This window comes from Schistocerca cancellata, chromosome 4 (genome assembly GCF_023864275.1).
Source record: "Schistocerca cancellata isolate TAMUIC-IGC-003103 chromosome 4, iqSchCanc2.1, whole genome shotgun sequence".
Taxonomy (NCBI): Eukaryota; Metazoa; Arthropoda; class Insecta; order Orthoptera; family Acrididae; genus Schistocerca; species Schistocerca cancellata.
The window spans coordinates 550,679,697-550,697,282 of record NC_064629.1 but is presented as its reverse complement, the minus strand read 5'-3'; the positions used below and the strand labels follow the sequence as shown (position 1 = coordinate 550,697,282).

The 17,586-nt window shown below is 38.2% G+C and overlaps 1 protein-coding gene across 1 annotated transcript in view; it reads right to left on the bottom strand.

Annotated features, from left to right (window-relative positions):
- Nucleotides 1-363: 363 nt before the first annotated feature.
- The window catches only part of LOC126184559 (DCN1-like protein 4), a 134,403-nt gene continuing 117,180 nt past the window's right edge, over nt 364-17,586 (bottom strand). Inside the window, exons 6-7 of the mRNA XM_049926986.1 lie at nt 7,314-7,521; nt 364-1,264 (exon numbers count right to left, since the gene is read on the bottom strand). Of these exons, the coding sequence (XP_049782943.1) occupies nt 1,194-1,264; nt 7,314-7,521 (279 nt within the window). The 3' untranslated portion in view covers nt 364-1,193. The remainder of the gene's footprint in view (nt 1,265-7,313; nt 7,522-17,586) is intronic.

Here is a 17,586-nt window from a genome sequence, read left to right as displayed (position 1 = left end):
TACAAATTTTTGATCACATGTCTCCGTTACCAGAAAACGGCAGGATCAGTACAGTATATAGCATGTCTGAATATTACACATTACTGCTTAACACAACATTTGAATCTAATCTTTATTATGGTTCTACCCTGTCCAGCAGAATAAAATCCTGCTAGACTGGTATATAAAATGAAAAATGTAGAAATTATTTTGTAAAACGAGTTATTTTGGACTCTCTCTCTCTCCCTCTCTCTCTCTCTCTCTCTCTCTCTCTCTCTCTCTCTGCTCATGTTGGCACACAATTAGCTGAAAGTACTTTTTTCAGAGAAAAAAAAAAAAGAAAAGAAAAGAAAAGAACACACACACACACACACACACACACACACACACACACACACACACACACACACAAATTCCTACTAGTTTCGGACACACAAAGTTTCAACCAATTTAATAAATCACACTTTAAATACTCCTACATACTTAAATAGTTCATATTATCTTCTTTGGTCAAATCTTCTCCTTACATTGTTCCATATTTCTCCACCTCATTTGTTAATGCTCTATCAAACAGCTAAACTAGCTGTAGTGACATGAAATGTTTTAAAAATATATTGATACCAAGGTCATTTTTCACCACTTTTTCCCGCTATTCACATGAATGTTTGATAACAAAACTTACTTGACTTTGAGCTGAGCAGTGGTTAGGAACTGAGTTCTTCACACAAATGTATTGTATATTACATAATTAGCTGCAGTATGAGTGGGGAAAAACAAGCAGTATCATCAGACAGAACAGAGTGAAATAGAATTTTTTCAATTTCTTGTCACAGAGCGTGTGCATACATTGTCTGACTCGAAAATTTTCACTACACATATTCAACATCTCAAATTCTTTCTCCACACCAAATAAACAATTGTACGTGATGAGCACCATGTAATTAGCAATATTTAAAAATAACGTATTGATTTAGGTACTTTACATGTATTTATGAATCAGACCTTAGAGCAACAATATATATCTCTGTTACTTTACAAATACGTGACTGTAAATTGTAAACATTGATCTGTAACTTTTACATGAGGCTTAACAAAACTGTTACATTGTTTAGTGTGTGTGTTTGGTTAAAAACATAACCAATCAGCAGTGCAGGGTATGAAGGTGAAAGCAAAGAAGTTTCCAACAGCAATGGAAATTCCTACACAGCTTACTTTCAGCTTCTGTAAGGCTGAGCCTGTCTCTCAGAAGTAAGCCACTCAACGAACTCGTCCAGCATCACCGGCCCTGCAGAAATTCATTTGTTAATGTACTTCCAACACAAATAGGCATGCTGTTACTGCCCATGCAAAGACAATATGAAACTTCCTGGCAGATTAAAACTGTGTGCTGGACCGAGACTCTAATTCGAGACCTTTGCCTTTCGCGGGCAAGTGCTCTGCCAACTGAGCTGCCCAAGCATGACTCACGCCCCAGCCTCACAGCTTTACTTCTGCCAGTACCTCGTCTCCTATCTTTGGAAGTTTGGAAGGTAGGAGACTAGGTACTGGCAGAAGTAAAGCTGTGAGGACGGGGCGCGAGTCGTACTTGGGTAGTTCAGTTGGCAGATCACTTGCCCGCGAAAGGCAAAGGTCCTGAGTTCGAGTCTTGGTCCGGCACACAGTTTTAATCTGCCAGGAAGTTTCATATCAGCACATACGCAGAGTGAAAATCTCATTCTAAAGACAATATGAATTTAAATAAATTTATAATACATGTATTATGGAGTTTAAAACACCTGTAAGCAAGGTTGAATGAACATTATACATCTCACAAGGCAACACTACTACATCCAACACCAAAATAATTTTTAGCATTTAACATCAAATAGCATTACTATAGTACAGATATTGTAGGTAAAGCATATCAAAATATTTTAATTTAAGTTATAAACAGCTGCTAGTCAAACACTAACTAGCAGTAGCTTATATATTTGAAAAAGAGTATTTAATATCATTAAGGAAATAATAATGTCAAAGTTAAATGGACAGTGGTCTACAGGGAAGATATTACTTAAAGACTAAAAGCAACACACTATATACAGAAATTTGCCATATCAGAACTATGGCTTATACACAGTCTTCACTGATTAAAATGTTCTTCTTTGTATGCTATTTCCCACCATATTCTATTTTACCTACACTACGAAAGGACTCTTCCCTCTGGAGAGAGAAAATTTTTAAAACAAGTTCCATGCTGTTGTGCAAACAGTTTGACAATTCATATTAACAAAGCAGCATCAAACTTCTAGCTTTATCTCCCATATCTGCTAGTAAAATAACTGTTGGATGACAAAGTACAACAGTAGGGTGACAAAGTACAACAGAAGTATGACAATGGAAAGTATTGGTAACATAGCCAAGATATCTCAAATACATGTGCAGAATGCAATGAAAAGGAATTTCTATATATTAGTCTTGGTGGTACAGTATTTTTATAGAAATGGACTGGCTAGAGGCAATGTGGCCACCTAAGGTGGAGGTCTGAGAATGGATGGCACCAGTAGATCAGTTTCAACATTCCTAAATACTTTCACTGCATCTAGGATCACTTTCAAGTAGGCAACAAGCGAAGTGGTGTGGTAGTTAAGAAACTGGGCAAGTCTTCTGAAAGAGTGTGGCTCATATACCACAATAAAAATGTTAGCTTCTATCTTAGATTTTTCATAAAGGAGAATTATCTACATGTACGTATTATCAGATATTTGTGGCAATATTCAGCAAGTTCTGAACAAAATATCAATCTGATGCAAAGTCTGGTAACTAGTTATTACTGTTGAGGAATATATTGTGGTACACTTCAGGAAAAGTAAAAAACATAATACCCTTTGACTATCAGGTTACCAAGTGTTAACTAGTATCCATCTTTGTCAAATAATAGCCTACAAGTGTCTGGGCACTGTACATAGAATTATCCATCAGCTCAGTTTTAAATAATGGAAATGGCACGCGTCAATCTATTTGTAGGATACTGGGAAACTTCAAATTTTTTTATCAAGAGGAAAACTGACAGGATTTAACTACCCCTCAACGATATCATCATTAGAGATTGGGCACAAGTTCAGAAATAAATCAGCAATATTCTTTTCAAAGGACACTTTCTCAAATTTGCCTTAAGCAATTTAGATTTTCCATAAAATAAAAAGTCTTGATGGAGATATGAACCACCATACTTGCAAATAAAAGTCCAGTGTACTATTCACCACACCCCCTTCACTTTGTTTTATTGGTGAAAGATTGCTATGGAATACTGTTATGTATTTGGGACCCATTACATATGAAACTTATGAGGTCACTGAATGTACACAAAAGATTAGTCTTAATGTTCACAGGCTGTTTAGAGGAAAAACTGATGCCACACACCCTTATTCTACTAAAGGCTACATTTGGAATTTAAGCTAGGAGGGGTCCTCTTCACAAATATAAATGCCCTCAGTTAAAAGTGCAGTATATTAAAATATCTATAAAACTAACTCCTGAACAGAGTACCAGTTCCCCACTCTGTTCGGGCTCAGTTATAAATATATAAACTTGAAGAAAATTTTTGCCAATGTTGGTTTAGAAGGTGGCATACCTTTTGGGGGGAAAAGTGTGTACCATAGGATGTACAAGCCTGAGACCACAGAACAAGAGCACATTCATTGAATACAATGAGATTGCAGCTTACACACTTACAGCCAACTTCACAATTAACACCATAAACAATACATTCTGATGTGGAATATACAAAACAAACACACACACACACACACACACACACACACACACACACACACACACACACACACACACACACACCTTACCGTAAGCAAGAGGCCTGCAGACAGATATTCATTGTGCTTGAAATGTTTGCACTTGCTTCTGAATGTGATAGTACAAAATGATTGACATATTACAGATTAGTACCAACAATATTATGCACCATTTGTAAAAAATGTGTGATTTATTTACCACAACATATCTCAGTATTAGATTACCCCACCATCAAGTTCTGCAAAACAAGGAAGCATCAGTACCTCCTGTTACTACACATACTAAAGCACATGTAAATTTATCTACATTGCTCTGTAGTATTACATACCTTAAATTTAATATGCCACTAGGGAAGATGAAAAGTAAAAATTGAGCAGCAACCATGCACTGAAAAACACACAAAAACCACTAGCACAAAGCTCAGTTATTAACTACAGTCAACTGCCCACACCTACTGAAGATTGCACTACGATGGTGTATATGTATCACAGCTCCTAACAATGCTGCTGTCTACAGTGAAATCTATGAAAAGTTTATGCATCAAATCATAACAAATCCTAAAAACTAATCTTTCACATCTGTTCTAATGTTTGCATCCATTGTGAATAACCAACAGGAAACATTACCACTTAACAACAACTAAGAAGATTAGGTTGTGGCTGATTCTCACAACAACATCACTAAAGTGGGCCCATAAATGCCCTAGAACACTCCTGTCTTTTCATTCAACACATTGATGCATTCCTCCTTTAAAGTGCATAACTCTCTATTTCATCTAAATTTGACAGCAATCAACAATGTTGTTTATTTGCAATACTTTGATGCTGCCTGTGCTGCTTCACCTTAATGGTCATTAAGTTTTAATGTTTCCTGTTGGTTATTCTCAATGTATGCTAATAATGCTACATAGGTGCAACATTGGTTTTTGGGGGGTTTGCTATGACCTGACACATACGTTTTAAAGTAGACAGTAGCATCAATGGGGGCTGTGATATATATATGTAACATGGTAGTACAATCTTAGGCAGGCGAGGGCAGTTGGCTTTAGTTAATAACTGAGCTTTGTGCTAGTGTTACGTGCTAAGGAAAAGTTCTCATGTATTTCACAATGCACAGCTGTTGCTTGCCTTTTACATTTAACGTTACCTAATGGTACATTAACTGTGTATGTAATACTAAAGAGTAATATAAATTGATTTATATGTGTGTGTCCATATGTGTACTAATATGAACAAATGATTTGTGTTTGTTTTATACAACTTGATGATGGGATAATGTAGTGCAGAAACATGATGTGATACATAAATCACACATTTTCAGCAACTAACATTTAGTATTCTCAGTACTGATTCATGATGCTGTTGTACCATGACTTCACAAGATATAATGGAATTGGTTTACATCCACTATACTTATCACTAAAAACTGACACCACTTGCTCTCAATACCCTTAACACACTAGGAAACAATTTTAGAATGGGCTAATATGAGGATCATAAACTTTCTGTGTGAAACTGGCACTGTCTGAGAATGAGACTAACAGCAGAAAAGATCTACATTTTTAAAGAACATGTGTGCTTCCTAAAGAGTGCAACATTTATAGAAGTAAAATACAGGAGATGGTAAAAGTCTCTAAAAACAAATTCAGTGTCAACAGAGAAGCCTGTTACAGTCTTCCAGCTTTATGGCTTCCACCTATCAACATTTTAAGTTTAGGCAAATGGGTAAGAGAAACATCCCTGTAACATTGGAATGCTATTCTACTTGACATTGACATGCTGATTAAATATCCAGGCATAACATTGTAAACGAACATGAAATTGAATGAGTACACAAGGTAAGGGGTAGGGAAGATGAATAAACAACTACAGTTCGTCGAGATTATTTGATGCACCTACAAAGTGGCCGTGTGTGGAACTGCTCGTGTAATTGATTTTTGACTACTGCTCTAGTGTCAGATTCTTACCAGGTCAGATTACCAGAATGCATCAAAGCAATTTGGACGTATGCTATCAGATTTCTCACCAGTCAGTACAATAAGTACAAGAGTGCTACAGAAATACTTTGCAAGTTTGAATACAAATTGCTGGAGGGAAGATAGTCATTTCACAAAAGGCTGCTGAACTTTTTTCAGGATGAATTTTCACTCTGCAGAGGAGTGAATACAGTTTGGGAGCTTCCTGGCAGATTAAACTGCATGCTGGACCAAGACTTGACCTGGAACCTTTGCTTGTAATGCAGGCAAGGTTCTTGGTTCAAACCTCAGTCCAGACAGTTAAAACCATCAAGCAATTTGACAAACTGCATAACAATTCTACTTCTTCCAATATCCATCTTGCACAAGGCCTGTATAGAGAAAATAAGCAAGACTAGGGCTCACCAAAAGGTAAACAAGCAATCACTTTCCTCTCACTCCTTTTGCTTGAGGAGCAGGAAAGGGAATGATCAGCAATGGTACTTTGTACCTCAACCACACACTGTACAGGAACATGCATGCATGAACATATGTAGATACCTGCCACTTTAGTCAAATAAATGTTAAATTTTTTCCCTTTGCGAAAGTAGTTTGAGATAAAGAACCAACAGTTAGAAACTTAATATTTCAGACAGTACATAATCTCTAATGAGCAATGTGTATGATGCATGTGTTTGTAAACTACTTATATTTGTTGTCAAACAAAACCTGGATATTTTGACACTACCTTGAAAAACCAAATGCATTCATATGTGACATGACCACAGTTGATGTTAGCTGTGTTCAAGTACCTGCCCAGTTGTCAAAGATGGAGCATTACTCATTACAGGAACTTGCAGACATACATTTTGTGTATGGAACAGAAGGACAGTGTTTGGAAAGTGTAACAAATGTATGGAAGATCCACAACAGCTTTCACCGTAAGAGGAAAGTAACTATCACCATGGATAAAATGTTGCAAAGAAGCCATAGAGAGGCAGCTGATATTCTTGACAAAGAAGAGTTTGCACAGTAGAATCTGATACATGAAGTTGAATCATGAGGAAGACATTTCATCAATAAGCCACCCATCCACATGGAAAAATCACTTTGAGCAATTGCTGTAAGTCGGCACTGTTGACATATTGGGAAAGTTGTTTATGTGAATAAAAAAATTTACGTATTAGTCACCAAACATTAGTTCAGGGACATAGTACAGTGCCTCTCAGAACTTTCAGTTGTGTAACATAGCACATTATATAAAAGAAAGACTGTTGAAAATATTTTTATATCCCAAATTATGGCTGTAAGATACTTTGCATCACAGCTAAGATTTGTCAAACAACTGATACACAAAAAAGTGTTATGAGCACCGATTCAAATAGAACAAAAGAATTTGGCTAGTAAGAACAACAAAATAAAGTCAGGAGAAACATGCAACTTATGGTCAGGGAAAACAATCACTGTAGCAATGGTGAATATGTTTCCATTTCTAAGCATTATTGTTTCAACTTTTATACAACTGTTTAATGACAGAAAAATAAATCACTCATTGGATCATTAAAGACTACAATAAAACAAACATACTTACAAGCACCGTCAACATCGTAATTAGACAGATCATTCACTATAGTACGCGAGAATTCAAAAATATTGCACCATTGGTCTTTATTAATAACTTTGTATTTTGAGCTTTCTAGGAAAGAGTTGAACTGACTGAAGAGAGACCAATGTTTTCCCAGCAACAACTTCAACATGGCCTTTGCAGTCTCAATGTCCATGCTGCGTTGCTCCTTGTCCTGATGGAAGGGAACGAAGTCATAGTAGAAACTCAAAATACATGAAATGATCAATTTGCTCATTATATCAACACAGCAAAAGTTTGTAAAACCATCAATTCAACATTCAATTCTTTTGTATCTTACTTATAACTACTGCCTAAATCCTAAATACAAATAGGAAAGCCTGAAATACTGCACCTCTGGAAAGTCTAACACTTCATTTCTGCAACACTTGAGTATCAACAGTATTCCTCTTACCACCAAGAGACATGCCAAGTTCCATACATACTCGACCATATCGAAACCCACCACCACCACCACCACCACCACCACCACCACCACCACCACCGATGTGGTCTCTTTCCACAACATTCACCTGATTATACGAACTACCACTTTCCCCTCATTTTTCATAAATTAACTATTTTTTTAGTTTGCTAAAAACTATAATCAACTTCAAAAAGTTTGAGGAAATTTTTAATTTTTACCACAGGTTTTTCTGCTGTCTTAATAGAAATCTTGTTTTGTTTAAATGCTTCAGTTCTTACAGGGCATTAGTAACTTCTCAGCTCAACTGATAATAAGCTAATCAGCAGGCTTTGTTTAAAGTTATTTGTTCACTGTCCTGTAGTCCATTGCACCAGCCAAGATGCAGGCCCCACTATGAATGCTGCTCTCAAATACTGGGTAAGTTGCTTGATATTCATAAGCACCTAGAGATAACCATGACTACTGTCAAACAACTGGCACCTGCTGCGAATTCGTGTGTTGGAAGAGCTCCCAAGAGTCATGTACCTGTGGTACTGGTACCAAAGTTACCTCAAGTACTATCCTACGTAATGGATCATATTGCCTCTGCAGAAAGTAGGAGATCTGTTATTACTCCTCCACTTGACTGTGGGTGGCATTTCAATGGTAGATCTAGGCAACTTATACAGGGTGGAGAGCGACCAGGGAAAATTCAGGGTGTTATACCAACACCCTTAATCAAAAAATCTGAGGTGCTGTCTTTCACTCAAACAAACTGAGTCAGTGGGACTCACTTCACCTGTTTTAGGTAAACCTGTTTTGTTCAGTGTCAAGAGGAAGCAAACACAAAACCGTAAGAGTCTATTAATTGTCAGCAGGGAAATGACAATAAGGGACAGGAAAGAACACCAGGTGTACACAATGTGTATGCTGCGGTGCCTCATTCATTCAACATGTTGAAGAGGCTATTCTGGCAGCCTATGAAGGAACAAAGTGCAACCAAATGCAGATTGCGGTGCATGATGGAACAAATAACACCTGTCATCTGAGCTCTGAGGGTGTACTGGAGATCATTCCAGCAACTGGCAGAGAAGGTCGAGGAGACCACTGTTGTCCAGGAGTTTCAATGAAGCTCACAATTTGTAACATTGTCCCTAAAACTGATTGTGGCCCCTTGGTTCTGAGTTGAATGAAAGGATTGAACCAGATACTTGGGAGGTCTGAACTTCACTAATTCCCACTATACCTAAGTTTAACCTATCCATCATCATCATCATCATCATTTAAGACTGATTATGCCTTTCAGCGTTCAGTCTGGAGCATAGCCCCCCTTATACAGTTCCTCCATGATCCCCTATTCAGTGCTAACATTGGTGCCTCTTCTGATGTTAAACCTATTACTTCAAAATCTTTCTTAACCGAATCCAGGTACCTTCTCCTCGGTCTGCCCCGACTCCTCCTACCCTCTACTGCTGAATCCCTGAGTCTCTTGGGTAACCTTGCTTCTACCATGTGTGTAACATGACCCCACCATCTAAGCCTGTTCGCCCTGACTGCTACATCTATAGAGTTCATTCCCAGTTTTTCTTTGAATTCCTCATTGTGGACACCCTCCTGCCATTGTTCCCATCTACTAGTACCTGCAATCATCCTAGCTACTTTCATATCCGTAACCTCAACCTTGTTGATAAGGTAACCTGAATCCACCCAGCTTTCGCTCCCATACAACAAAGTTGGTCGAAAGATTGAACGGTGCACAGATAACTTAGTCTTGGTACTGACTTCCTTCTTGCAGAAGAGAGTAGATCGTAGCCGAGCGCTCACTGCATTAGCTTTGCTACACCTCGCTTCCAGTTCTTTCACTATGTTACCATCCTGTGAGAATATGCATCCTAAGTACTTGAAACGGTCCACCTGTTCTAACTTTGTTCCTCCTATATGGCACTCAATCCATTTATATTTCTTTCCCACTGACATTACTTTCGTTTTGGAGATGCTAATCCTCATACCGTAGTTCTTACATTTCTGATCTAGCTCTGAAATATTACTTTGCAAACTTTCAATCGAATCTGCCATCACAACTAAGTCATCCGCATATGCAAGACTGCTTATTTTGTGTTCACATATCTTAATCTCACCCAGCCAGTCTATTGTTTTCAACATATGATCCATAAATAATATGAACAAGAGTGGAGACAGGTTGCAGCCTTGTCTTACCCCTGAAACTACTCTGAACCACGAACTCAATTTACCGTCATCTCTAACTGCTGCCTGACTATCCATGTAAAGACCTTTAATTGTTTGCAAAAGTTTGCCTCCTATTCCATAATCTTGTAGAACAGACAATAACTTCCTCCTAGGAACCCGGTCATATGCCTTTTCTAGATCTATAAAGCATAGATACAAATCCCTGTTCCACTCATAACACTTCTCCATTATTTGCCGTAAGCTAAAGATCTGGTCCTGACAACCTCTAAGAGGCCTAAACCCACACTGATTTTCATCCAATTGGTCCTCAACTAATACTCGCACTTTCCTTTCAACAATACCTGAGAAGATTTTACCCACAACGCTGATTAAAGAGATACCTCTGTAGTTGTTACAATCTTTTCTGTTTCCATGTTTAAAGATTGGTGTGATTACTGCTTTTGTCCAGTCTGATGGAACCTGTCCCGACTCCCAGGCCATTTCAATTATCCTGTGTAGCCATTTAAGACCTGACATTCCACTGTATTTGATGAGTTCCGACTTAATTTCATCCACCCCAGCCGCTTTATTGCACTGCAATCTATTGACCATTTTTTCCACTTCCTCAAATGTGATCCTATTTCCATCATCATTCCTAGTCCATTCTACCTCGAAATCTGAAACATTACTGATCGCATTTTCACCTACATTGAGCAACTCTTCAAAATATTCCCTCCATCGGCCCAAGGCATCCACAGGATTCACCTATCCATTTCCCTTTTTAAATTTTCTAACCTACCTGCCCGATTAAGGGATCTGACATTCCACACTCCGATCCGTAGAACGCCAGTTTTCTTTCTCCTGATAAAGACGCCCTCTTCAGTAGTCCCCACCCGGAGATCCGAATGGGGGACTATTTTACCTCTGGAATATTTTACCCAAGAGGACACCATCATTTAACCATACAGTAAAGCTGCAGGCACTCGGGAAAAATTACGGCTGCAGTTTCCCCTTGCTTTCAGTCGTTCGCAGTGCCAGCACAGCAAGGCCATTTTGGTTATTGTTACAAGGCCAGATCAGTCAATCATCCACACTGTTGCCCTGCAACTACTGAAAAGGCTGCTGACCCTCTTCAGGAACCACATGTTTGTCTGGCCTCTCAACAGATACCCCTCGGTTGTAGTTGCACCTACGGTACGGCCATCTGTATCGCTTAGATATAGCGGAAATTAGTGAAGTTCAGTGGCAGGAAGAACAAGACATTTGGTCAGATGAATACAGGGTTATAAATACAAATTAAATAGGGGTAATGCAGAAGTAGGTTTAATAATGAATAAGAAAATAGGAGTGGGGTAAGCTACTACAAACAGCATAGTGAAAGCATTATTGTGGCCAAGATGGACATGAAGCCCACGCCTACTACAGTAGTACAAGTTTATATGCCAACTAGCTCTGCAGATGATGATGAAATTGATAAAATGTATGATGAGATAAAAGAAATTATTCAGGTAGTGAAGGAAGATGAAAATTTAATAGTCATGGATGACTGGAATTCGATAGTAGGAAAAGGAAGAGAAGGAAACACAGCAGGTGAATATGAATTGGGGGGAAGAAATGAAAGAGGAAGCCGTCTGGTAGAATTTTGCACAGAGCACAAGTTAATCATAGCTAACACTTGGTTCAAGAATCATAAAAGGAGGTTGTATACATGGAAGAAGCCTGGAGATACTAGGAGGTATCAGATACTTTATATAATGGTAAGACAGAGTTAGGAGCCAGGTTTTAAATTGTAAGACATTTCCAGGGGGCAGATGTGGACTCTGACCACACTCTATTGGTTATGAATTGTAGATTAAAACTGAAGAAAATGCAAAAAGGTGGTAAGTTGAGGAGATGGGACCTGGATAAACTGAAAGAACCAGAGGTTGTAGAGTGTTTCAGGAAGAGCATAAAGAAAAATTGACAAGAATGGGGGAAAGAAATACAGTAGAAGAGGAAATTGGTAGCTCTGAAGGGTGAAGTATTGAAGGCAGCAGAGGATCAAGTAGGTAAGAAGACGAGGGCTAGTAGAAATCCTTGGGTAACAGAAGAAATATTGAATTTAATTGATGAAAGGAGAAAATATAAAAATGCAGTAATGAAGCAGGCAAAAACCAATACAAACGTCTCAAAAATGAGATCGACAGGAAGTGCAAAATGGCTAAGCAGGGATGGCTAGAGGACAAATGTAAGGATGTAGAGGCTTATCTCACTAGGGGTAAAATAGATATTGCCTACATGAAAATTAAAGAGACCTTTGGAGATAAGAGAACCACTTGTATGAATATCAAGAGCTCAAATGGAAACCCAGTTCTAAGCAAAGAAGGGAAAGCAGAAGAGTGGAGGGAGTATATAGAGGGTCTATACAAGGGCGATGTACTTGAGGACAATATTATGGAAATGGAAGAGAATGTAGATGAAGATGAAATGGGAGATACATTACTGCGTGAAGAGTTTGGCAGAGCACTGAAAGACTTGAGTTGAAACAAGGCCCCGGGAGTAGACAACATTCCATTAGAACTACTGACAGCCTTGGGAGAGCCAGTCCTGACAAAACTCTACCATCTGGTGAGCAAAATGTATGAGACAGGCGAAATACCCTCAGGCTTCAAGAAGAATATAATAATTCCAATCCCAAAGAAAGCAGGTGTTGACAGATGTGAAAATTACCGAACTATCAGTTTAATAAGTCACAGCTGCAAAATACTAACGTGAATTCTTTACAGACGAATGGAAAAACTGGTTGAAGCCGACCTCGGGGAAGATCAGTTTGGATTCCGTAGAAATGTTGGAACATGTGAGGCAATACTGACCTTACGACTTATCTTAGAAGAAAGATTAAGGAAAGGCAAACCTACATTTGTAGCATTTGTAGACTTAGAGAAAGCTTTTGACAATGTTAACTGGAATACTCTCTTTCAAATTCTGAAGGTGGCAGGGGTAAAATACAGGGAGCGAAAGGCTATTTACAATTTGTACAGAAACCAGATGGCAGTTATAATAGTTGAGGGGCATGAAAGGGAAACAGTGGTTGGGGAGGGGGTGAGACAGGGTTGTAGCCTCTCCCTGATGTTATTCAATCTGTGTATTGAGCAAGCAGTAAAGGAAACAAAAGAAAAATTCAGAGTAGGTATTAAAATCCATGGAGAAGAAATAAAAACTTTGAGGTTCGCCGATGACATTGTAATTCTGTCAGAGACAGCAAAGGACTTGGAAGAGCAGTTTAATGGAATGGACAGTGTCTTGAAAGGAGGATATAAGATGAACATCGACAAAAGCAAAACAAGGATAATGGAATGTAGTCGAATTAAATCGGGTGATAATCCGGGAATTAGATTAGGAAATGAGACACTCAAAGTAGTAAAGGAGTTTTGCTATTTGGGAGCAAAATAACTGATGATGGTCGAAGTAGAGAAGATATAAAATGTAGACTGGCAATGGCAAGGAAAGCGTTTCTGAAGAAGAGAAATTTGTTAACATCGAGTATAGATTTAAGTGTCAGGAATTCGTTTATGAAAGTATTTGTATGGAGTGTAGCCATGTATGGAAGTGAAACATGGACGATAAATAGTTTGGACAAGAAGAGAACAGAAGCTTTCGAAATGTGGTGCTACAGAAGAATGCTGAAGATTAGATGGGTAGATCACATAACTAAGGAGGAGGTATTGAACACAATTGGGGAGAAGAGGAGTTTGTGGCACGATTTGACAAGAAGAAGGGACCGGTTAGTAGGACATGTTCTGAGGCATCAAGGGATCACAAATTTAGCATTGGAGGGCAGCGTGCAGGGTAAAAATCTAAGAGGGAGACCAAGAGATGAATACACTAAGCAGATTCAGAAGAATGTAGATTGCAGTAAGTACTGGGAGATGAAGAAGCTTGCACAGGATAGGGTAGCATGGAGAGCTGCATCAAACCAGTCTCAGGACTGAAGACCACCACAACAACAACAACAACAACTTCGGAGGTTCCGTGACAAACTAGGTTGATACTTCTTGGACTTGGGTCCTATTGCTGAGGACTGTAGGGACCCTCTAAATGGGTCACGTATACAATACACATCACATTAGAGGCTGCTAACCAGGTAGCTGATTGCGTGTGGGGGTGCGAACTTTTTTTTTTGTTAGATGACTCTCCATCCAATTTAGATGATAGCTGTAGGAAACCCAGAAGTATCAATGTAAGATTGAAAGAAATGCTTCCTACAGGTGAAAATATTAAAATCCTAGTGGTTAGCTGCCAAAGCATTCACAAGAGAGTGTCATAGTTCAAAGTACTCCTGAGAAGCAATGACACACACACACACACACACACACACACACACACACACACACACACACACACACCCCACTATGTACAGAAAGCTGGTCTAAACCTGAATTGATGGACAAATTTTATGAGGAAATCGAAGTGTATATCGAAAGGACAGGTTAATGGGAAATGGAGGTGGTATGTTTGTCACAGCAAAATCAAATCCATCGAGGTAGAAACTGAAGTTGCAAGCGAGAGTGTTTGAGCAAGATTCGGTACCGAGGTGAGCATAATATTGTAATTGGATCCTATCATCCACCATGAGCCTGACGTGGTTATGGCAACAATAATTACCGAAGTACAAAAGACAACTAAAACAATCAGAAAGGCATGTGTGTTCAGTAAACTACATAAAAAATCAACAGTGTCATATTTCAATGAAGAACTTTAAACTTTCAGCAAAGGGCAGGAGCATGTAGAGGAAATGGCTCAAGTTTAAAAGAATAGTTGACCACACACTGAATAGATATGTACCCAATAGAACAGTTCATACTTGAAGAGACCCTCCATTGTATACAGTCATAAAGAAACTTCTAAATAAACAGGAACTACAGCAAAACATGTGTAAAACAAAGCGTAAGACTATAGCTACAGAGATGCTGAAAGAAACTCATTTGGCTGTCAAGACAGCAATGCATAAAGCCTTAAAAGACTATCACAACACAACATTGTCAAATGGTCTTTCACAACACCCACACAAATTCTGGTCTTATGTAATGGCTGTTAGTGGCACGAAAGATGGAGTCCAGTCCCTAGTGAATGAGACAGGAAATGAAACTGAGGCTAGCAAAGCGAAAGCTAAAATTATATGTACATAGACTGAAGCTGCCAGTGAAAATTTGTACCTAGGCTGGGAATCGAACCCAGGTCTCCTGCTTTGATTCCTGACCTCGGTACAGATTTACACTTGCCGCTTCAGTCTCTATAGAGAATATCATATCCATACTAGACCAGTAAAGTCTCTGAAATTATGTCACTTAATTTGTAACAGCTGAAATGCTTAACTCCATTTTCAAATGGTTCTTTATAGGGGAAAACCCAAGGAGAACTGTTCCAATTTAATCTTTGTACCACTGAAGAGATGAGTGAAAAGTATTAGTGTCAGTGGTGTTGAAGACAGCTTAAACTGTAAAATTGAACGTATTTCCACGGCCCGATGGAATCTGTATCAAATTCTATACTAAATTTGTAGCTGAATTAGCACCTCCCATAACTATAATGTGTTATAGATCCCTTGAACAAAAGACCGTGGCCAGTACTTGAAATAAAGCATAGGTAACCTGTCTACAAGAAGGGTAGTGGAAGTGATCTGCACAACTACTGTCCAATATCCTTGACATCCATGTCTTGTAGAATGTGAGTATATGATCTAAGCTCAAACATAATGAGGTATCTCTAACAGAATGACCTCTTCCATGACAACCAGAATGGATTCTGAAAACATCGATGATGTGAAACCAAACTTGTACTTTTCTCACATGACATACTGAAAGCTGTCAATCAAGGCAGTCATGAAGATGCAGTATTTCTTGATATCTGAAAAGCATTTCACTCAGTACCACATGTTTACTGTCAAAAGTACGATCATATCAAGTATCTCAAGAGAAATTTGTGACTGGGTTGACGACTTTTTGCTAGGGAGGATGCAGCATGTTGTGTTTGATGGAGACTTATCATATCATTAGATGTGTAAGTAACTTGGGGTGTGCCCCAGGGAAGTGTATTGTGACCCTTGCTGTTCATGTTGTATATTAATGACCTTGCGGACAATATTAATAGTAACCTCAGAATTTTTGCAGTTGCAGTTATCTATAATGAAGTATTGTCTGAAAGAACCCGCATAAATACTCAGTCAGATCTCGATAAGATTTCAAAGTGCTGCAAAGACTGGCAACTTGCTTTAAATGTTTAGAAATGTAAAATTGTGCACTTCATGAAATGAGAAAACTTAGTATTGTATGACTACAGTATTAATGTGTGTCAGCTGGAATAAGCAAACTCTGACAAATATCGAATTTATCTGAGTATAAGATGACCCTCAATATAAGATGACTTTTTTTAAAAAGAGTCTTCTTGAGACAAATTTATTTTTAACATATTATGACTAAGCAAAGGTACAAACTGTTTTACTGACATCAAATATCTGCCTAAAACATTAGTATTATATTTCTTTTAAACTTGGTCTATTTATTGATTGTCCAAATTTGATAATACAAGAAGAAATAAAATAAAAGAAATGGTTTACATCAATTTTTATATTCACTACCTACTTTGCTTACTAAGCCTGTCGTCTGTGGTATCAGTATTTTTAATCACCACCCACAGTAACGAAATTTATATCTTCACTGTCAAATTGTACACTATTTCTTCTGAATACGTGCATTATCTGAGGTAGTGGTGAAGGTGGAACGTGAGAAGGCAGCTGCTTTCTGCCGAATACATATCTGTTTTCGCTTCTATACTGACATGAGACTGTTACACTGTTTCCTGCTTCCAAATATATCATCTGCCCACCACTCTCTCATTGGATGTACAGAACTAGCAGCTGACATCCATCTCCCCTTTTTGCTCCAGTTACATCTCACAATAAGCGATGACAACATTGTTGCAGGAAACACACAAGTGTGCCACTGGCTCCTATCTAGACTTTCACTGTCTCCTGCAGAAATGTACACCATTGTTATTTATTTGTTCAATTACAATGGCAGTTAAAATGGCTTCACACAAACTGCAGCACAGTGGAATTTGCTGCCTGTTCACTACTGCCCTCCCTGCTCCCATCCCATCCTAGTTCTCAGCCAAGCTGGTACCACTGTTCCCACTCCAACTTTTCCATAATACTGTTCTGAGCAACTGTGAAACATGGACTGCAGTATCTTCTAGGGTGTAGGTCATAGGTAACACCACCAACTTATACAAAAATACAAGATCGCAATCATTATTCTGTAAAATTCTCATACTTTCGCTTGGTCTGTGATCTAGTGGTATCTGTTGGTACTATCTGTACAATTATTCTTGCAATAACAATTATACGTATTTTAATATGACTTATTTTGTTTTTTAGACTTTCATTCACAATCAATTTTCTTTCTTGTCTTACCTGAATGTCACTATCTTGTTCTAAAGCTGATTAAAAGGTGATAATGTTTTTACCTAGCATTCTTATATGTGAAAAGCAACTGAGTTTCTCATTTGCAACCCACTTCATAAATCATTACAATATCTCATAATCAAATAAAATAATCACTTGCATTCAGAATCAAATAATATTTTTTGAAGGGCAATATTTTTGCTTTT